Source organism: Halichoerus grypus, chromosome 12 (genome assembly GCF_964656455.1).
Source record: "Halichoerus grypus chromosome 12, mHalGry1.hap1.1, whole genome shotgun sequence".
Taxonomy (NCBI): Eukaryota; Metazoa; Chordata; class Mammalia; order Carnivora; family Phocidae; genus Halichoerus; species Halichoerus grypus.
In genome coordinates, this window is record NC_135723.1 from 99,933,232 (window position 1) to 99,953,723 (window position 20,492).

The 20,492-nt window shown below is 60.2% G+C and overlaps 2 protein-coding genes across 13 annotated transcripts; one reads left to right on the forward strand and one right to left on the reverse strand.

Annotated features, from left to right (window-relative positions):
- Positions 1-358: 358 nt before the first annotated feature.
- Positions 359-15,982, forward strand: LRRC61 (leucine rich repeat containing 61). 9 transcript variants are annotated; one of them, XM_078059711.1, is made up of 5 exons: positions 1,643-1,888; positions 3,488-3,652; positions 3,699-3,872; positions 4,038-4,211; positions 6,151-10,794. In XM_078059711.1, the coding sequence occupies exon 5, from the start codon at positions 6,189-6,191 to the stop codon at positions 9,384-9,386; it is 3,198 nt and encodes a 1,065-aa protein (XP_077915837.1). In that variant the 5' UTR covers positions 1,643-1,888; positions 3,488-3,652; positions 3,699-3,872; positions 4,038-4,211; positions 6,151-6,188; the 3' UTR covers positions 9,387-10,794. The 9 variants fall into 9 exon arrangements, 8 of the variants coding, with proteins under 8 accessions (XP_077915839.1, XP_077915838.1, XP_077915837.1 ...); XM_078059710.1 differs by lacking the exon at positions 3,699-3,872 and adding an exon at positions 5,799-5,911 and having other exon boundaries at positions 1,645-1,888; XR_013442928.1 differs by lacking the exons at positions 3,699-3,872; positions 6,151-10,794 and adding exons at positions 5,799-5,911; positions 13,390-14,412 and having other exon boundaries at positions 1,667-1,888.
- A 194-nt stretch (positions 15,983-16,176) lies between these two features.
- RARRES2 (retinoic acid receptor responder 2) lies at positions 16,177-19,820 on the reverse strand. 4 transcript variants are annotated; one of them, XM_036122657.2, is made up of 6 exons: positions 19,718-19,820; positions 18,463-18,660; positions 18,120-18,224; positions 17,055-17,150; positions 16,486-16,611; positions 16,177-16,294 (listed from the first exon to the last, which is right to left on the reverse strand). In XM_036122657.2, exons 2-5 carry the CDS (start codon positions 18,634-18,636, stop codon positions 16,495-16,497), a joined length of 492 nt encoding a protein of 163 aa, XP_035978550.2. In that variant the 5' UTR covers positions 18,637-18,660; positions 19,718-19,820; the 3' UTR covers positions 16,177-16,294; positions 16,486-16,494. The 4 variants fall into 4 exon arrangements, with proteins under 4 accessions (XP_035978550.2, XP_077915841.1, XP_035978549.2 ...); XM_078059715.1 differs by having other exon boundaries at positions 17,064-17,150; positions 19,647-19,802; XM_036122656.2 differs by having other exon boundaries at positions 19,647-19,801.
- Between the last annotated feature and the right edge of the window lie 672 nt (positions 19,821-20,492).

Below are 20,492 nucleotides of genomic sequence, written 5' to 3' on the forward strand. Positions count from 1 at the left end.
TTTATTGCTCAGTTGGTGTAGTAATAATAGTGCCTGCCTCATAGAGATTGTGAATATGAGCCAAGAGAATGGATGAAAGTGCGTGGCTCACCAGTAAGTGGGAGCCCTTAATCACATTAATTTTATATACGTTAGTTCCATGCCACTCTTTACTCTGCCAGGATCTCAGCTGCCTTTGCCTGTTTTTGTTCCCGTCACGGACAGCATGCTGATCCACTCTGTGGAGAAGGAAGTGGCAAGCACTGTGAGCATTCTGATAGGACCTGGGATTGAGGGCCATGCAAGATACCTGGGGCCTGCATTTCTATGTTTCCTGTCAAACATCCATGACATAACTTACACATGCAGTATCAATGAAAACACTAAAGATTTGGGGGAGGGGAGGAAGTTACTAGAATACACATCCTTATTTTCAAGTTCTCAGGAAAAAATAAACATGGCAAGAAATAACCAGGAAATTACTGAAAAAAATAGTATTAAGAGGGATACTCCCAGGTATTTGGAAGTATGATAGTCAGGATTTGCAAAGCCACAGAAGGGAAAACAATGATGCTGGCACAGAGACATCTCTGAGGCATGGAGAGAATCAAGAAAGATTAAAAATGACTCCAAAAAGTGTTAAGATGTATGTTCTTGTTGCGGAGGTCCTGGTTTTAGCCCAAACTGGAGGACTGACCCAGCCTGGAGTTGATTTGCTTGGGGCCAGAGGAGGGGCGCTGTAAGGAGAGGGAAAAAACGAGACCATCCCCGGGAAGATGAACAGGTAGGACGCTCAGGGCCCGATAGTGACCCCAGGCTCGGTCCTTCTATGCGTCTGACTCCAGAGGTGGAAAGAAGCGCAAGGTAACCTGCGAGACAAGACGTGGGCGCTTTGGGGGGGTGGAGGGGTGGGGAGGATCCGTCTCTGCTCAGCCCAGGGAACGCGGCCTCTGTGGCCCCTGAACAGTTCAGTTTGGGGCGGTGACAGAGAGCGGCCCAGGGGACGCGGGCAGGGACGTCCCCTGGGTCGTGGGCGAGGCCTTCGCGGCATCAGCAAGCAGCGGGAACTGCCCGGGGAGACACCGTGGGAGGGCTTCCTGAAAGGCCGGTGAGTCTTCCAGGCTGGAAGAGACTGACGGGAGGACCGTTACAGTTGTTGGGCGGGGGCGGGGGTTGGGGCTGTCTTCTGTCTGCGCGTGCGCGCCAGACGCTGGTCGCAGTCCCACAAATTCCCCGGGCTCAGGGAGCCGGGTGGGAAGGGACCCTGGAGATCGGTTTGTGGAGAAAGACTAACACCGCTTAACCAGCGCTATTAACTTAGTACGGAGGGACGAACCATGAGAGACGATGGACTCTGAGAAACAAACTGAGGGTTCTAGAGGGGAGGGGGTGGGGGGAGGGGTTAGCCCCGTGATGGGTATTAAGGAGGGCACCTATTGAATGGGGCACTGGGTGTTATATGCAAACAATGAATCATGGAACACTACATCAAAAAACTAATGATGTAATGAATGGTGACTAACATAATAAAATAAAATTAAAAAAAAATTAGTACAGAGGAGTCCCAGTCACTGCGAAAACACCCCGCGACTTCCGGCAGGCAGTCGGTGCAATCCCATCGCTTCCGGCCGTGGCCCCCGCGCCTGCGCCCTGGGGCCTGGCTGCCGGCGGGAGGAGCGTACCATCCGCAGGCAGGGGTGGGGGAGGGTCGCTCCCGGAAGTAGCCCTTGCGCGTCCCGGAACCCGCGCTCCCTCCCCGGGCTCCGGAGGCTCCCGCAGCGGCGAGCGGGGGAAACGCGGTGGCCGGCGGGGAGGTGGCTGGTCACTGCCGGCTGCCTTGGGGCTGTCGGCTGGGGCGGGAGTCGCACCTGGCATCGCAGCTTGGCGTGCGTGGTCTCGGCGGGCCTAGGTAAGCCGGGGAGGGGGCGTTTCGGTGCCATTTCACGGACCGGGGCGCCCTGGCCTGTCCCGCCCCGCCCCTCGGACGGCCCGGCTGGGTCCCTCCCAGGCTAGCCGCCCGCCCGTTCCCAGTGCCCCGCGCCTAGAACACGCCCAGTGAGGCAGCCTGTACTGGACAGTGGTGCGTGTCCGGCACGGCGCTCTGTGCCAGGGACCGCCCCGGAACACTCGTGTGCGTGTTTTAGCTCACTTAAGCCTAGGGGTGGGTGCTGTAGTCCCTGTGGTGTCGGTGAAAAAGCCGAGGCCGGCTCGTGCAGGATCAGAGCTGTTGGGTGGCAGCCAGGATTTCCGCCCACGTACACCGGCCGTGGACTTCATGCTCTCAATCCGTTATGGAAAGTAGCCTCACAGAAAAGAGCAGAGGGTTCTCCTGGGGTGTACTTTAAAACAGGTGTCGTTTTGTCACTTTTGCATAAGGTGAAATCCAGTGATGCACGATTATTACATGTCACTTAGAGTTTGCATGTGAGTCAAACCCCAAAAATATATAGTAGTTTGCTCTACTCTTTTCCTTCCACATGTGCCTCTCCTCCCATTCTTCTCCTCACCACCTTTCCTCTCCTCACAGGTGAGTGGGTGGGGGGATGAGAAGCCCAGGACTTGAGGGCCCAGCAAGCGCTTTGCGATCTCCTGGGGTCTGGGATGGATAGACCGTGCAGGAGCTGAGACAGGAGGGGGACTGGGCAGTGGAAACTCAGGGAAAGGTGTGGCATAGTTATGGGATGCCCTGGGTGGGCAGAGCTCTGCACAAGCCTTGGGGTGAGGCAGGCACGAGAGCAACAGAGAAGTGGCTCCTTTCCTTCTGGGCGTGCACATGGGAAAAGGGCTGCTAAGAGCGGTTGGAAAGAAGCCCCTAATCCATGCAGCCGGCACACTGGTGCTGAGGCACCTCCCATCTCGGGCTAAGCCAGCAGGCTGCTCCCTCTGGAGACGCATACCTTCCCCTTGGAAATCTGTAGGCTCCAGGGCATGAACTGCCGCACTTCTTCCCCCACCCGCACTCAGGGGCTTGCCTGGCACCACAGCCTGCCTTCCTTCTTTGCTCTCAGAAAAAACAGATTCTTTCTCGTCTCCAGAGATAAACCCGCTCACCGCCTGTGCCCTGCATCCCTGACCCTGTATCTGTCACATGTACTTGTAAAGGGTTGTTCCAGAAGAACCTCAAGTCGATATATTCAAAAGTGAACTGCGTTAGTAAATGGGATCACGAGGGAGTCCTTCTCTATCCCCTGGTTCTCCCCCGCATCGGAACTCAAGCATAGTCTGCCTCCTAAATAGCTCTCCAAACTGTCCCCGCTGCCTCCGTCCCTCTGCCGTTACCTGCTCCAGTCCTCCTCGCCTCCTGCTTCCCGGTGCTGGGCCTGCTTCCCAGGGCCCTGCAGCGGCTCTCCTGACTGCTGCCTGCTGGGTACCTTGGGGATCTCCATCTTGTAGCTGTCCTCAGGTGTGCGTATGTCATCTATGGTGAGAAACATCACCAGTAACTTCTTACTAATAATCAAAGTATTGGAGTCTTGGAATGATTCTCTTTTCAAATTTTACATTTTAGATTCACGTAGAGGCTCTCCACGGCGTCAGCCTCGTAGTCATCATCCCGCTGTGCTTCAGTGGAAGGGAGAGCAGTGGTGTGACTGTCGCTGCCAGTGATCACACAAGACCCCAGATCTACCCAGGGAGCCCGTTAGGAGTTGAGGATCCTCAAACGTAGCCTAAGGTAAGTGATTCTGTCACAAGACAGAATCTAAAGTCCAATGTCATAGATTCATTTTATCCATAGGTCAGCCTGAGGCCCGGCCTCCATGGCACACACACCCCTTGCCTCGCTCTGGCGTCACGGACCCACTTCCAAGTTGTCTTCTTGTCCTGAGCCCCGAGCACTAGCCGGGCGCTTCCTGTCCTGTATGTGTGTCTTTAGGGCACAGTGCTGGCTGATGGTAGGTATCCGAGGAATTCTTGTTACATAGTCGAGTGGATGGAGAGTATCTACAGAAAACAGATGTGCGGATGGGACAAGGCTAATTGGAGAACAGAATGGGATTGGTGTGGCCCCGGCTGCAGTCCTAACACACAGGTTTTTCCCTTTCCTCGGCCGTCACCAGTGAGGCAGGTCTGGCGCGGGCCTGGTTTCAGTAGCCTGCTCTGAGTTCTCAGTGGGGATGATGCCTACAGACTGCTTCTGGAGGCCTGCAGCCAGCTCTGCTCTTCTGCTCTGCCACTGATCATCATGCTCCCACTCTGGATTTCCAGTTCTTCAGTCATAAGATCAGACTGAGGTAAGCCCGCTCCAGTTCTGACATCTCAGGGCACTTCTGGGACCAGGACGGTGTCTCCCATCTCACTGGAGACCTCGTCCGGCCCATCCACAGTGCCCCGTGGAGGTCAGACGTTTGGTGTGGCGGCTGAGTTCCTGGGCAGTGGGCCCGAGGTGATGCCTCCGGTCCTTCTGAGATGGGGGCTCAGCATGAGCATCATGTTGCCCCCCCTCCTCCACGGGCAGAATCTTCCTGGAGCTGCCTCAGTGGGCTTGCCACCTGTAAAGGCGGGCCATCCCTGCCCTCCCTGGTGATTCTTCTTAATGTTTAACATCACTCAGTGTCAGAACGTACTGGTTTTAAATCTTGTTGAGCCTATATGTCATTCTGGGGTGAGGAGACGAAGCCCACTTGCTTCTCGATGCGTGAGGTGGGGCTGTTAGGTCACCTTCCTATGACTTTCCCTTTGTCCAGAGAAACGCATTCTAGCGCTGGGCTTTTCCTTTCCTTCCTTTTCCACATACTTTTTTTCTGACTTCTTCGTGTCTCTTTTCTGTTGTGCCTGGATCTGAATGTGACCTAATCTCTGGGAGAACGAGCAAGGGAAGGGAGTTCGGGATTGTGCCTCGGCTTGGGGTCGGAGCATCTGGGCGAACAGCTGTCCCGTTGACGAGATTGCGGTGACCGTAGGAAGAGCAGGTGGAAGAGGGGAAGCTGAAGAGAGGTCTCTGAGCCAGACAGAGGCCCGTGTGTCAGTGTGTGAACGCAGCCCCAGTTGGAGAGGGTGTGCAGAATGAGATACGGGGCTTGGGCAGGAACCATGGGCAACAGCAGGAAGGAACAGGCGGGAGGAAGAGGGACCAGACCAGAGACTGCAAAGGAGTTGCAGGTGAGAGGAAAACCAAGAACGTGGGGTGCCCCAGGGCCACAGGAAGGTGGCGTTCCAAACAGAGGATGTGGGCCGGCAGCCCAGCGCTTGCAGAGAAGTCCATTGGAGGAGGTGCCAAGGGGGACGCTGGTGGCCTTGGCCAAAGCAGTGCCAGGGAGTGGCGGGGGCCAGAGTCGGAGGAGCAGGCTTCGAGGGGAGTGGGAGGTGAGGAAGTGTGAGCAGCCCTTCAGGAGTCTGTCTGGGACAGGGAGAGCGGAGTGACAGGACACTAGGGGCATGAGTCTCTGGCCTTAGGGGCTGTCCTGCTCTGTGCTCCTGTCCTGCGTTTCCGAGTGCGGCTGACTTCTAGACAAAGAACTGCAAAAGATCTGGCAAGGCCGTTGGTGGCGTCACTGCCGAGTACCTAGTATCGTGACCTACTTCTGGTGCCCTGCTGGGTGACAGGTGCAGCCCAGGTGCGCGGGCTGCAGAGACCTAGGCTCCACCCCTCCTGGCCTGAGCTTACAGCACCTGGCACCTGCACGTCTTCCAGGGAAACCTGCCTGACATCTTGGCGAGGGCGGTCCCCTCCTTGGGGTCTCACAACTGCAAGTGTCGCTCCTTCACACCTGCACGGCGGCTCTAGCTTTCCATGACGTGAGCACGAGTCTTTTATTCACGTCTGTCTCGCCAGGCGGCCTGGAAGCCACGGTCACACGGGGGCTTTGCCTGTCTTCTAGTGTATCCGCAACAAAGGAAACTTGCCTCGTGCCTGCTAGATTCTCAGTGAACATGGAAAGGAAAGAGAGAAACCTCAGTTAGCTTGGCACAGAGGGATGCTGAGCCCGCCAAGGTACAGAGGGCTGTGGGGGTTCCTGTTGAGGGCCGCTCCATCCAGTCTGCAGGAGTGAATGCCAGCCCTCACCAAGGAGGTTGTGGTCTTGAGAGTTTTGTCCTGGGGCTGATTTCCTAGGATCTCACCACGCCTGCATCTTCTGCTCGCTCCTCTCCCCTCCAGCCTTGCCTTCCCCCTCATGGTCCCCAGAGTTGAGTAGGGCAGCTGAGAGCCATTCTTTTCATCTTGCTTTGCAGCCTGCGCCCATCTTCTCATTTCCCCCAAGTTCCCAAGCATGTTGGAAGTAGAGACACGCAGGAAGCCCCCCAAGAGACATACACCTTCAGGATCAGTGGGGCTGGAGCCGCCTGTGTGTGCTGACTCCTCCGTGACCAGACCCGGGAGCCCGGCTGCTCCCTGGGCTTCTCCTAGCTCCACGTTTCACACCAGAGCTACCAATACCTCTCACGGACTTGGCTGGGGTGCTGGCGGGCGCCTGCTGGAGACTGAGGTTAAGCTAGAGTTTGTAGACATAGAAGAGAGGGCCGTCAGTGGTCACAGGAAAATCAGATCCTCTGTATCCCCAAAGGGGAGTGAGAGGGATCTGCCCCTACCGAGGAAGAGACCTTATCCCCTCCCCAGTTCCTCGTCGGTCCCTTCACCTGGCCAAGTTTTCCTGGAGGAGCAGGAAGAAGGCACCCTGGGCCTCCATGTCTACAGCGAGAAGAGAAAAGCCTGCTCCCTGGGGAGCCCTGATCTTCACGCGGCTGCCTCCCATACAAAGTGCCTGGCCAGCCCTGGGCGGAATAAGCCGAAGGGAGACTCTGGCCTCTATAGCCTCAAATCTGTGCTTGGGCCGGAGCCCCCTGGGCAGCCTGAGAAGAAGGTGTCCAAACAGAAGGCACGTGGACAGAGAGAGGAGGGAGAGCCGACACTGAAGAAGTCGAGAGACCCAGTGCTCAGCTCTGGCCAGTCCCCCTCGACCCCAGCGCCGGTCCAGGCGGCCAGTCCGGACAGGTCCAAGGTGGGCCAGCCCATTGAGAGCGAGAGGGTAAAGCAGGCTGACGTCCTCATAGCCCATCTGGCCAGGGAGGTGCGGCGCCTCAAGAAGTGGAAGAAGAGGCATTTGCTTGCTGCTGTCGGGGAGACATCATCCCTGGTGAGCCTCCAGAAGCCGCCCTGCCTGAAGAAGCTGGTCAGGACTCTGAAGGCAGAGACCAAGGGCTGGGCCTTCCCCGGGCATTCCTCCGGCGCTCTGGACGCCGTGGGTCCGAAGCCCGCGTCCGATATCAGACAGCTCTTTACCACTGACTGCAAGAACGTCTGCCCTGTCCCCTGCACTCTGTGTCATGCCAGTGTCAGGCACGGCAAATGGAAGGGGCATTTCCAGGCCTCAGGCCTGGTCCACCACTTGGTGAGTAAGCATGGGCTGGAGAGAGAGAGAAGGCCGACCGCAGCCAGCCCAGGGGAGAAGAGGGGAGGGACTGGGGACAAAAAGCACAAGGGCCTGCCCGCCAGCGCCGCTAGCCTTGCCCCCGAGGGGCTCCCCTCGCCAGGACGCTGCCCCGATGCCTCCCCCAAGCAGCTGTTCCCGGCTCCACCACTCTTGCCCGCTTCCACCAAAGATGAACCTGCCGCGCTCCCGCTGGCGGTCACGGAGGGCCAGGGTGGCGCCGCCGCCCCCTGCCCGCCCCGAGCGCAGGCCTGGAACCACGGCATCGCGGAGTTGCTCTGTGGCCTGGCATTGCCGCTCTCCTTTGTTTCGTCCCTGCCTTTCAGGAGGTTTATGGCCCAGGCCGACCCTTGCTACCGCGTGCCGCCTCCGGCCTTCTTCTCCGACAAAGCCTTGCCTCTGCTCCGTGAAGCGGTCGGCGAGCAGGTGTGTCGGGAGATGCAGTGGGCCGAGGGCAGCTGCGTCCACCTCACCGTGTCCGCTGCCGCCCAGGACGCAGATGTGGACTATGTGGCAGTCAGTGCCCACTGGGGAGCGATACGGCCGGGCGGTCGGCTGGCGGCGGCGGAGAGCCTGAGGAAGCACGCCGTGCTCTGGGTTCGAGGCCTGCCCCGGGAGAGCGCTGCCGAGGAGAGGCAGCGGGAGCTGCGGGAGCAGGTGAGCCTGTGGCTCAGCCGAAGCTCCCTGCGACCCGGCTTCCTGGTGTCGGGCAGCTGCCTCAGCCTGGAGCAGGCAGTGAGGACGGAGGGCTACACCCACCTCCCCTGCTTTGCCCACTGCCTCGACTCCCTGGTGACAAACTTCCTGAGTCACCATCAGAGCGTCCAGATCATCCTGGGTACGGTCAGGGCCATCTGCAGCCATTTCCAAGGCTCTGCAGGGGCCCGGCGCCTCCTGACGCGGCTGCAGCGGCAGTGCGGCCTCCCGGCCCACCAGCCCTTCTGGGAGCTCTCAGACCACTGGGGGTCCGCCTACCGCTTGATGGAGTGGCTGGTGGCGCAGCAGCGGCCGCTGCGGGAGTACGAGGCGAAGCACCAGCTGGGCAAGGCCGGCGCCGCCCTGTCGCCCGCGTTCTGGAGCCTCACGGACAGTCTGGTCACGCTCCTGCAGCCCTTCCAGACGGCGGTCCGGGAGGCGAGCGCCGCGCAGGCGTCCTTGAGCCAAGTGCTGCCGCAGCTCCGTTACCTGCACATCCTCCTGGAGCAGGTGCACCGGCACCTGGAGGAGCAGGGCGGTGCGGAGGTGGGTGCCGCCGTCCGGCTGGCCAAGGGCTTGGCCCTGCAGCTCGCCACAGACTGCCGGCTCAACGAGCTCTTCTACCGCAAGGAGTTCGTGCTGGCCACCCTGCTTGACCCCCGCTTCAAGGGCAAGATCGAGGCCATCCTGCCCACGGGGGCTGACATCGACCACTGGAAGCAAGTTCTCGTGTACAAGGTGAAGGAGATCATGGTGTCCGAATGCTCCTTGCCTCCCTCCCCCTCCCCGCACGGCCCCAAGAGCACGCGTGCGGGCGCCAGGAGCCTTGGGGCCGAGGGGAAGGGCCGGAAAGAGCCTGCACACAGAAGCGGCTCTGGGTCTCTGCTGCTCGGCCAGAAGGAGAGGAGCTTGCTGGAGCAGCTGGAAAGTGTGGGGCTGCTGGCGTCCAAGAGAAGCGGGGCCTCCCTGTCCACCGAGAGCCACCTGGCCAGCATCATCGTCAAGAAGTACCTGCGTGAGAATGAGACGATTGGCGCCCAGGAGGACCCGCTGGTTTACTGGGAGAAGAGGCAGGAGGTCTGGCCAGCTCTGGCAAGACTGGCCACTGTCTATCTGTCCTGTCCCCCGACAGGGGCCTTCTCTGGAAGTGTCTGTGCCTCCCTGGACAGCCCTGCCTTTGTGCAGCCCAGCGCCCCTCTCCCAGTGGAGACCGTTGAGCGTCTCCTCTTCTTGAAGACCAACCTGGAGAATTTCCCCAACTACACTGCCCCTCCCCTCTTCCCCTGTGGAGACCTGGCCGAGGGGGAGCAGACCAGCAAGGCGGACCTCCGTCTGACTCCCTGAAAGTCTGCCTGTGGGAACTATGCCTGGGCTCAGGGGGGAGAGCAGAATGTGCACTCTAGGGCGTTAGACGGGGATGGCCGGAGTCCTAAACCTGTTTGGAAGGAATAAGGACAGTTTCTCAATTCTTGACAGGTTGCCTTTTCCCCCAGGGAGATGATGTTTTTCCATCCACCCATTGCTTCATTTATTTCTAGCAGTTTGTGCATAGGAAAGGTTGACTGTGTCCAGAAGTAACTGGAAGTTGTACTACACACTTCTCTAAGCTGCAGCGCCCTTTCGCAGTGTTGGTGGGTAGTAAGGGCCCGTGCAACTTGTCCGTGTACGTCTCATGCCCTTAAGAGCTCTGCTTTCTCAAAAAGTGACGAGGGACAAGAAGAGGCATGGGTGCTGGCAGGTGGAAAATCTGCTCAGCCAGCTAGGGCCTGCTAAGCTATGGAAGCTTTTGCCACAGTTGCTTTCACTGTAGAAGAAAGAAGCCCTGAAGTAGAGTAGCCGTGTTAAGAGGGAAGCATATGCACCCACGCACGCACCAGTCTTCTTGGGGTCGGTACTTTCTCGAGGATTCCAGAGTGGCCAGAGCACCCCAGCTGATGGGACTGCCCAGCCGGTGAGGAGGTGTGAGTTGCGGACAGCCGATGGACCCAGTCCTCAGAACGGCCTTCTTACCCATGGTTTGTTTCCAGACTGCTGGAGACCCTAGGGTTTCTTCCTTTCTACAGTGAAAGCAGTCTCCGAAAGAGCTTCACGGCTATCCAGGCTCCAGGTAGCTACATGTATATCCCTCCTGCAGCGCCCACGCCTCCCCTTCTCCCTGGTCACTTGCAAAGGGCAAATCCCCTCCCTGGAAGCACGGAAGGATGTGTATCAGGCCCACTGGTGCCAGACTGCCCAGAGTGCCTTCAGGGCAGGGTCCAGAGCTGAGTGCGCAAGCCCCAGGAGCTGGTGGGATCGGGTGAGGAAAGAAGGGAAGGGAGAGGCCGGAGGATTGGCGGCAGGCCTGTCACCCCGCGCACGACGCACACCTGGCTCTCCTGAGGTGTTTGGGTGCCGGAAGGGTGGCTCTGAGAGGGAAGGCCGGTAGGCGGAGGTGGGGCAAGGCACTTGAGGTCTAACCTGGGCTTGGGCCCCGGCTGTGGGGGTGAGCCTGGGACGCCTGTCCCCTGGCCTCCCTTGGAAGGGTTGGCAGTCATGTCGCTATGAGTAATTAACTGTAGGACATGTGGAAGTTACTGATGATGTAAGGAAGCAGGAAAAATTAGCCATAATCCTTGCACTCAGATAGCCTTGTTAATACTGGGACATACTTCGTTTTTTTAACCTTGGGATTGTACCCTCTGTCCTGTTGAGTATGTTGTATTTTCATAATTACCTCATCTTCTTTCTTAAATAAAGGTTTGTAAAGATCACATTGAATGGTCGGAGTAGCATGATTTAAAGTCTGGCCTCCAAATTGCTTAGGTCACATCTCCCTGCCCGCCCGCCCCCCACCCCAAGCTGTTCTAGGCTCCCCTGGGACTGGAGGGGAGGCTTGTCGCGGGGGGGCCTGGATGATGGCTGCACCTCTGACGTCCCTAACTCCAAATCAAGTGCAGCTGGGTGGTAAGGTCAGAGCGTGGCCCTGGGCCTCTCCCCGCTGCTCTCAGCTCTGCGGCGTCCTGTACCTCCCTCCCAGATTCTGACTCAGTACGTGGGGTGGGAGGCAGGAATGTGAGGTGCCCTGAAGTCGCCGTGGGGGGGGGGGCATGTTGCCCTGCACTGCGGTCCCCTGAGCTGTCCCCGCTGTGTGGTGTCACTGAGCCGGCTTTGCAGTGTTGGCAGGCGAGAGGGGCTAGGCAGCAGGGGCGGGAGCATGTGGGAGTCGGGGAGTGGAAGAGGGTGCCAGAGAAGCTTGCTGGTCCCAAGCAGTAGCTCTTGGGGTGGGGGTGGGGGATGCGGTTTTGTCCCTCAGGGGACATTTGTCAATGTTTGGAGACATTGACTGTCACGGCTTGTTGGTGGGATTGCTCCTGTCCTCTCGTGGGTGGCAAACGGATGCTGCCGAACATCCTCCAAGGCACAGGATAACGTATCCGCTCTCGAGTGGCGGCAGTGCGGAGGTAAAGAGCCCTGACCTGCACTGTGAATGCTGTGAATGGGGGCGGGAGGGACGGGCCTGAGGAGGGGTCTCCAGGCTCCCTGCAGCAGCGGGAGCCCGCACTTGAGGCTGCTCTGCGTTGACCACCTCTCCCCGGGACAGAGCTCTGGCCTGCCCTGGCCGGCTCGTGGGCGTCATTTCCCGGCCCACTCCCTAGGTAGGTAACTGAGACTTGGCAAAGGCAGTCCTGAACAAGGGAAGACAGGCGTCCCGCAGGAAAGCCGAGCGGCGGCTGTGCCTTCGTCCTAGTCTCATCCACGTAACCAGGCCCTGTTGGCAGACACACGTGGGCCCTGGAGCCTCTGCGCTCCTTTCCACGGCAGGGCCAGGAGAGGAGGACTCTGGTTCTTTAGAGAGGAACGCTGAAGCCTCTGGCTGTGGAGGAGCCGTTCCATCCTGCGGGGCCTGCTCTGTGCTGCCGGCCTCTGTGGGAGCTGGGTTTGCACGGCTCGGGGGGCGGCTCGGTCATGCCCACACCTGCCTGGTTGAGGTGTGCAGATGTCAGGTAAGGTGGGACCGGGAGCAGAGCAGAGGTCCATCGGCTGGAGAACCCGTGTTTCACCTTGGTGACTGTGCAGTGTTGTCACCGGCGAGGGCCCGGGGCCCGGGGTGGGAGGCACAGAGCTGTGGGCCGGAGGGTTGTGGTCCCCTGTCAGGCAGGGCTTTGGGGCCCGGAAGTCCCGATTTCCAGTGAATGTGCTCTTGGCTCCTCTGTTTCCTCTTCTGCAAAAGTGTTCCTCCCAGCTTTAATGTGGGGAGCACGTACAGTTCCTTCCCCCCCCCCCGCCCCGTTCTGGTCCCCTTGTCCTTTCCCGCCACAGCAGCCACCTCCATCCAGACGGTCCCTGAGGTCACTGAGCCCGTTCCTCGGGGCATCACTCCCTGACCATCATGCTTGGGGTGTGGGCTTGCCTCCGCCTGACCCTGCTCCACCCAGCGGCCTCCTCAGTCCGGTGGGCATTTTCACACAGTGTCCCTTGCTGTGTCCTCACCCACCTCCCTCTGGCTGCTCGTCAGTGCCCTCCATTCAGCCTCATAAACGTGGTATTCTCTCGACATCGGCCCATGACTGCTCCTTTTCACTGGACGCCAGGGCCTCCTGACCACTTTCACCCCCAAAATAGTGTGTGGCTAGGGAGGCTGTGCATCATCCTGGAGAGAGGCCTGCAAATACCTAAAGAGGTCTGTGTCCCCCGGAAAGGCTGGCCCAGTGAGCCGCACATTCCCACTGGGCACCTCTGCAGGTAACGCTTGAATCCCTTCAGCCTAGAGCTCCAACTGCCTCCTAGGCCCGATGCACACAGTCATCTCAAACTGGATGTCTTCTTGCCCCCCTGCCTGTCCTGTGTGTCCCACATGCATCCAGTAATGTGACTAGATCCTTGGAAGTTGTTCTAGACTCCGGAGAGCGCTCCTCTCCAGCGCTCACTACCTTCGGTGAAGGCCTTGTCTCCCTAGTGTTTATGGCAGGCTTCTGGTACCTGGTGCCCTTCTTGCACCCCTCCCCCCCATGGGCAGCAGTGTTAACCCCCTCTCGCTGCTTATAAGCCCTAGCAGGTCCGTTCGAATACAGTGACCCAGACTTCTTAGTGGATGCCTCGAATCGCTTTTGGAAAGAAATGAAGTAGAAATGAAGGAGTGTTGCAGAATAGAGGGGAGCTAGGTTAAGATGAGGGGACCCCCCTGCTCAGAGATGGGGGGAGGGGCCGGGGGAGGGGGAGAAACTCTGGGCCTGGTGAGGGAAATCTCCCTCAGAGAGGGAAATAAAAAGTGGTGTGGATTATGTAAATGCAGACTTGGGACTCGGTGATACCCTGGAGCCCAGGTTTTATAAACAGCAGGAGTGAATAATCCTATGGTTCTTTGCAGGCGTCACCCTGCCTGGCCCAGGCCTGGCCCGAGTCTGCAGGGTTGGGAGGCTGCCACTTGGAACAGAGATCCCTTCTTGTTTTCCTCTCTGCTGAAACCTTGACCCCGCTGTGGGCGGCATTGCTGCTGTCCTTCCCCCAGGCCTCCTCCCTCGCACTAGCACCTGGCCTCATGGTGCCTGGAAAGGCCCTCCCTCCCCTGCCTTTCTGGAACCTAGGTGCTAGCCAGGCCCTTCCCTCCAGCATGGCTTCTTTGCCTGGCCTTCTGCCCCGCTCACCGTCTCTGGCTAGCCCTAGCCTGGCTGCCTGGCAGACGGGGATGGACGCCCTTCTGCCGGTGTCGGAGTGAAGGGCTAGCGCGGCAGCCGCTGGGGCTGAGGGCGGGCGGTGGCGGCCTCGGGACTGCCTGTGCTGCCGCCTCCTTCCCTTGACCTCAGTCTCCCCATCTTGGGCGGAGAGCTGAGCCTCCAGGCCCCACGACCACAAGCAGAGGTTACAAGTCGGCCCACGCAATCTGGAAACCATTTTGAATTCATTGCTCATGTTAAAAAAAAGCACTGAGCCGAGGACATTTTTGAGAGAACGAAGTGAGGCCCAGCATGCTGTCCTCTGTGTCTGCATATGGAAGGAAACGGAAGAGGTGGTTGGTGGTGGTGACCTGTTAGCTATTCAGGAATTAATTGAAATGGTTAAAAAGAAACACCTCAGAATTAATAAGGAGAGATCATGAGCCGGTACCAAAAAAGGAAAATGAAGAGATTTTGCCTCCCGGTGCAGATACGGAAAATGGGAAGGATTGGTCACATGGCACCCGAATTCCATCCAGTACAGCCGTAACTGCTGGAGCCTGTCAGGGGTTCCCTTAGGTGGGGGCCGGAGCCTGGCCCCCCTCCCTCAGGAGGGCTCTGTGTCCTCGGGTCTGGCCGGGCCGGCCCGGTGGGAGAGGCTGGGCGACACCTCGTGCTGTCATCTGCTGCGGGCTCAGGGGGTGGTCAGGAGAGGCCCGCTTACTGTGTGATTGTCTCTCCGTAGGAGCCCACTGGCCCGCGAGCAGGGGTGTCGGAAACGGGCCTCCGGCGCTGGCCCAGGCAGAGGGGATGGTGCCTTTTTCGGGGCGAGCCGTCAGCCGACCCCCAGTGGCGCCCGCGTCCCCGAGCCAGAACCGCCAGGGCCCCGGCCTCCCGGACAGACTCCATCCGATGGAGCCCCAGGGTGAGAAGCCGGCAGAGGCGGACGGGGTGCGTGTCACGCCCCAGCTGCTCAAGTCTCACTCGGGTGAGTTCGCCCTTGAGTCCATCCTGCTGCTGAAGCTCCGGGGCCTGGGGCTGGTGGACCTGGGCTGCCTGGGGGAGTGCCTGGGGCTCGAGTGGCTGGACCTGTCGGGCAACGCGCTCACCCAGCTGGGCCCACTGGCCTGCTTGCGCCAGCTGGCAGTGCTCAACGTGGCCGACAACCGGCTGACGGGGCTGGAGCCGCTGGGCGCCTGCGAGAGCCTGCAGAGTCTCAACGCCGCGGGCAACCTGCTGGCCACCCCCGGCCAGCTGCAGTGTCTGGCCGGCCTGCGGGGCCTCGAGTACCTGCGGCTCCGGGACCCCTTGGCCCGGCTCAGCAACCCGCTGTGCACCAGCCCCTCCTACTGGGCGGCCGTCCGAGAGCTGCTCCCCGGCCTGAAGGTCCTCGACGGCGAGCGCGTGAGCGGGCGCGGCAGTGAGTTCTACCAGCTGTGCCGCGACCTGGACAGCTCCCTGCGCCCCGGCTCCAGCCCCGGCCCCCGAGCCGCGGAGGCCCAGCCCTGGGTAGAGCCGGGCTACTGGGAGTCGAGGCCCACCCGGAGCAGCTCCATCCTGGAGGAGGCCTGCCGGCAGTTCCAGCACGCCCTGCAGGAGTGCCACGACCTGGACCGCCAGGCCAGCGACAGCCTGGCCCAGGCCGAGCGGGCGCTCAGCCCTGCAGCCACCACCTCGTCCTTTGTGTTTTGAGTATGCCCGCGGCCTGTGACGGCTGGGCACACTGTGGCCTGGCTGCCCGCATCTGCCGCCCGCCTTTGGTGCATGTCTTCAGTTTCATCACGCTGGCCACGGGGCCTGCAGACCGGGCTCTGTTTTCTCCGTGTTGCTAAGAGCAGTGCCCCCCCACCCCCGCTCCTTCGGGAAAATTCCACATCTCCCTGCACATAGTTCAAGGACACGCCTCCCCAGTGGCCTCTAGCAGGGGTAAGGGCCCTGCTCAAGCAGCCGGCAGAGCGTGAGGCCGTCCCGCCACCTCCGCCGTGAGCCTGGGAGGGAGGGCCCGCGCGCAGCCGCGTCCACAGCCTCTGCCCCCCGCCTCCACCGGCCGCTCGGTCTGAGGCTCGGGAAAAGAGTTGCTTCTTCCTAAGGCTAGAAGTGAGAAAGGCAGGGATGGGGTGTATGCTGGCCCAGCCGGTCCTGGGAGAGGAGGGGGCAGAGCCCGGAAGCTGGTGTTGGCCCACCTTCCAAAGTTGCCTGTCCCAGTGACCCTCTGCTCTGGTGGCCCCGTCCTGTGTCACCCTGGAGCCCTCGCTGCCCGTTCTCACGCATGTTGATCCCTATTAAATCTTTCTGTTCTAATAAGCATCACTGCCTATCATTTTCCGTGGGTGAGCTTTGTTTTCCCAAGCATGAGTGCCTGAAGGCAAGACGAGGGCTCTGCGGCGCCTGGTCTCTGGCTTCCTGGGCGGTGGGCAGGAAGTCTCCTGCTCCTCGTGCAAGACCGCGCTCCTACAGCAGGGCTGAGGGGAAGGGGGCATGCAAGAAGAGGAGAGGACGAGTCTGGGAGAGCGGTTTATTAGCTCGGGGATAATGGGGTTGTCCTCCCTGGGCTCAGGGACGGCAGGTCGGTCTTGCACTGGTTACCTCCTGCAGCTGTCCGGGAAGCGGGACAAAATTCTAGAAGAAAAGGAAAAAGAAACCTAAGATTTGGGTGTGAGGGAGGCTGTTTGGGTCAGTCCAAGCCCTTTTCCCAGGCTCTGAATCCTTCCCCCACCGCCGCCCTCAGCCCCACACTGGCCCAGCTTCCATCCCCAAACACGCGAGCGCTGTCCCAGCTCCGTTCCGTCCCCCTTGTCCTGGGCACCTACCATCAGGCCTCAGCTGGGGGGCAGGGCCTTGAAGAAGGCGAACTGTCCTGGGAAGTAGTAGCTGTGGGGGTCCTCGCCTGCATGCGCCACCCTGTCACACTGAGTCTCCTCGTGCTCCTCAGGCTCCTGCCAGAGCCAGCAGCTGCTCAGGCCCGAGGGGCCAGCAGGGTCCGGGGAGAGTGTCCCCGTGGAGGGTGCCCCTGGGGACGGTGCCTGCATCCTCTTTGGCACCCACCTCCACATCCCTTAGGGAATAGCAGGGCCAGGCCCAGAACCCGTCCTCACCCCTCCTCAGCCCTCCCAGCTTCCTTGTCCCCTCCTCATCCCTCCTCACCCCTCCTCACCCCTTCTCACCTCTCACCTCCTCCTCTCTCCTCTCCTCTTTTCTCATACCCCCTTGCCCCTCCTCACCCCCCTACTTGCTCCTCATCCTCCTCACCCCTCTCACCCACCTCACCCTCTGTACACTTCAGTCCATGCTTCGCCTCTGACCTCTCCTACAGGCCCAGCTTCTCCATCTCCCCAGCCTCTTCCCCAGCCTCCCCGCCTCCTCCTCTGCCCACTCTTACCCGGTGAACGTGCGTGTGTATGGGGCAGTGGACCATCCGGCCGAGGACCTTATCTGCAGAGTTCAGCTTGATGCACGCCAGGCATTTCCGCTTCCTCTGGGGAGGGGAGCATGGGGCCGGGAGAGGAGAGAGGTCAGGGCAGGCGTGCGGCACCACCAGGGTGGAAGCTGGGGGCTGCCTGCAATGGGGACCGGCTCCCCTGGCAGGCCCCAGAGCAGAGAGGTGAGGGGCCATGCGGGCCAACTGGCTTCTGGCGCAGCCCACCCGGGGACTGGGAGATTTCAGACGTCAGCCCATCCTGCAGTTTTCAAGCTATAGAACGTGTGTGTAGGCAGGACTCCTTCTCCAGATGGGTTCTCCCCACCTGACTTTCACCTCGAGCCACTCTGCTGGTCTGTTATATTTATTTGCGTGTTCTTAAAAGATATGGTATGAACACAAGGGTCCTGACATAAAAGTCTGGAAAATCACTGATACAATCCAGTCCCTCCCTTAACAGACGGAGGGAATAGGCCTTCAAAGAACCTACTGAGTCACAGGCTGGTGCTTGGAACAGCTGGGACTGGGGGCTCCCCCTCGGCAGCGGTTATACCCCCAAGGGGGCCAATTACAGTCAAGCCCTGTTATGAGTCAGCCCAGGCTGGCCCATCTGTAAGCGAAGACTCACAGAAAGGGGGGAGTTCACCAGGCCTGGGGTGGGAGCCAGCCAAACCCCATGCTGTGGGCTTCCTCCACCACTGATCTGAAGCCTGAGAGAGGAGTCTGGGTGGGAAGAGGACTCTCTCTGAAGAACATACGTCCTCAGAGTAGCCCAGCCCTCCCCGCTGTTGCCTGTCCCAGCCCCGGCCGCCCACAGCATCACAAGCCCAGGCTCAGACTGAGCCAGGTCCGCTTCCAGAGAGGCTGCTCCACAGTGCGACCAATGCGACCCGTGCCCCAACCTCGGGGCTTCTTGCTGGCTCTCTTCCTGAACCCCAACTACATACCCTCGCACTGAACAAATAAATGCCCCATCTCTCTCTCTCTCTCTCTCACACACACACACACACACAGGTCTTCACTCACCCCGTTGGGCTTGATTTTGCACTCCGCTTTTTTCCAGTCCTTCTTCCGGCAGCTCGTCTGCTGGAGCTTAAATTCCAGCCTCACAAAGGTCCCTGCAGGGAAGGGCTGCACACGGACAGCGAAAGGCCCGCAGCCAGCTGAGTGGGCAGAGCAATTCCTGGATGTGACCTGTCCCTCCTCCCCACCCCCCCACCCATGAAACAGCACATCTGAAAAGGGGGCTGCGGTGTTGGCCTCTCCCCAGAGAACTGGGTGCTCTTCGAGCCCAAGCGCTATTGCACCTGCTTCCTGGGAACGTGCTTGTGGCCCTAACCCCCTTCCTTCCCCAGGCGATGCCGCTCACCGTTTCCGTGGCATTGTCCATACTGGTCTTCTTGAAGGCCCACTGAACGGGCGGGTGCTTGTGAAATTCTTCCAGGGCCACCTGCAGGCCCCGCTGCTGCGCCGCCGTGAGCTCGGCTCTGCCCAAGCCCACCGCGCCCAGCCACAGGGCCAGAGACATCAGCAGCTGCCACATGGCGTCACCTCGGTCACCCCGGCCCTGCCGAGAGTGTTCAGGCCTCAGCTCCTCATGCCAGCCAGCGGAGCCACCAACTCCCTGGCCCTGCAGCTGGGGGGTGGGGGGGGGCAGGGGGGGGCCTGACAGAGCTCTGGGCTGAGGTTGGAGGGACAGGAAGTGGCCCTTCAGTCAGAGATCCCCCTGGTATTCCCCTGGTCCTTGCATTCCTCCCTACCCTGCCCCCCACTGTTCCCTGGGTCCAGCTCAGCCCATGTTCGGCCTTGTCCTGGGTAGGTGCTGAGTTGGCTTTTGTCCTCAGGCCAACAGCCTGGGAAGCCCTCCTGTTGCCCACGCTCACCCTTCCCCCTCACCCTTTTCTGGCCCGTTCTTTCTCCCCCACTGTGTCTCTGATCCCCTTTCCTGCCTGCTGCCCTCAGAGCCCCCCTCAGCTTCCCCCACCTCAGCCTCTCCAGGTCTGCGTCTCCCCCAGCACTCTGAGCCTGCAGGCTCCCTCCGGGGCCTGGGAACCCTGGCCCTGGCACCCCCTTCGTCCCCCAAGGCTAACTCAAGGGGGAGGGGCAGGATAGAGAATGGAGGCCAGCTGGAGGCCTGGAGGCCGAATATTTTTGGGAGGACGTAAACACATGGGAGGGGCCCAGAGCGGGGTGGGAACCGGGAGGATGCTTAACCCTCCCTGTGCTGGGGCTGCTCCTGATCACTGGCCCTACCCCTGACCCCAGACACCGGGGTCTCACCTCAGCCCCACATGGCTTTCTTCTTAGGCAGTTCCTCCCTCCCTTAACTTCTTTTCTGGGGCCTTCCCCACCACCCCTCTCCCAGCCCTTCTGATCCTGTCCCCTAATCCATGCCTGGGGCTGCCCAAGGCACGCATTCACCCCAAGAACTCTGTGTGTAGGGGTGGTCTTAGGACCAGAAAGCTACAGATGTGGAAACGGAGGCCCCCTCAGGGAGAGATACCCGGGCGTTGCCTTACAGCAAGGGTTTACGGAGGGATTGACAGATCTCACCCTTGGAGCTGCTCCTTTTGGCTTGTCTTCTTCCACCCAGCTGCCTCCCTGGCCCACTCTCCCCTCCTCACCTCCTCTCCTGTGCCTTGGGGTCTCTGCTTCCTGTGGCTGACTAGAGGCCAGGCTGTCAGCCTCTTCCTGCCCCCACCTCCTCCGGACGGCCCCCATCTCCTCCCACTCCCACCCCCTGGGCCCCTCCAGCTCCCAGCCTGCCCAAGGCTCCTCCCCACCCCATTAGGACTGGCCTCCTGGCAGCCAGCCCTCTGAGACCTCCCTCCCATCCACCCACAGGCCTCCCAGCCAGGATCTTGCCGCCAGACCTTGACCCCAACCCTGGCCAACCCTGGCCGAGCCGCCCTCCCCTCCCGGTCCCCTGGCCAAGGAGCCCAAGCATCTGGTGGTCTTGGTGCAGCCTCTCCTCCATGGGATATGGAGCTGCCCTGCCTGCCCACCCGCAGTCCTGCCTCATGTAGGGCTGCCCTCTTCTTTGGCCCCTCCTGGGTGACCAGTCCCCAGCATCCTCAGACACACATTTCAGGAAATTCTTCCCAGAAATATAGACATCTTCAAACCCAATGAGACCTTGAGGAGTCATTTGACCCCTTCCCCTGCCTCCCAAGCCCTAAAACCACACGGAGAAGGAAGGCATCTCTGTCAGAGATGAGTCTGGGGTCCACCGGCCTCTCTAACCAGCACACATGTTCAGTCTTGATCCTGCGTGTCCCATCCTTGGTGGTGAGAAATTCAGGGGTCTCACGTGGGCTCTTGGGAACCTGCAGGCAGGGCAGAAGGGTGTGATGGAATTCATAAGGCTAGTGTGGGATGGGGGAAAAACTATCCAAATAT

What these genes read in the sequence shown, in the direction of transcription:
- LRRC61 (XM_078059713.1), top strand. Translation starts at nt 6,189, where the DNA reads ATGTTGGAAGTAGAGACACGCAGGAAGCCCCCCAAGAGACATACACCT.
- RARRES2 (XM_036122657.2), bottom strand. Translation starts at nt 18,636, where the DNA reads ATGTGGCAGCTGCTGATGTCTCTGGCCCTGTGGCTGGGCGCGGTGGGC. An exon ending in TGGACAATGCCACGGAAACG is followed by an intron (nt 18,225 to 18,462) that starts GTGAGCGGCATC and finishes GTCCGTGTGCAG; the next exon opens with CCCTTCCCTGCAGGGACCTT. An exon ending in TACACACGCACGTTCACCGG is followed by an intron (nt 16,612 to 17,054) that starts GTAAGAGTGGGC and finishes TGGCTCTGGCAG; the next exon opens with GAGCCTGAGGAGCACGAGGA.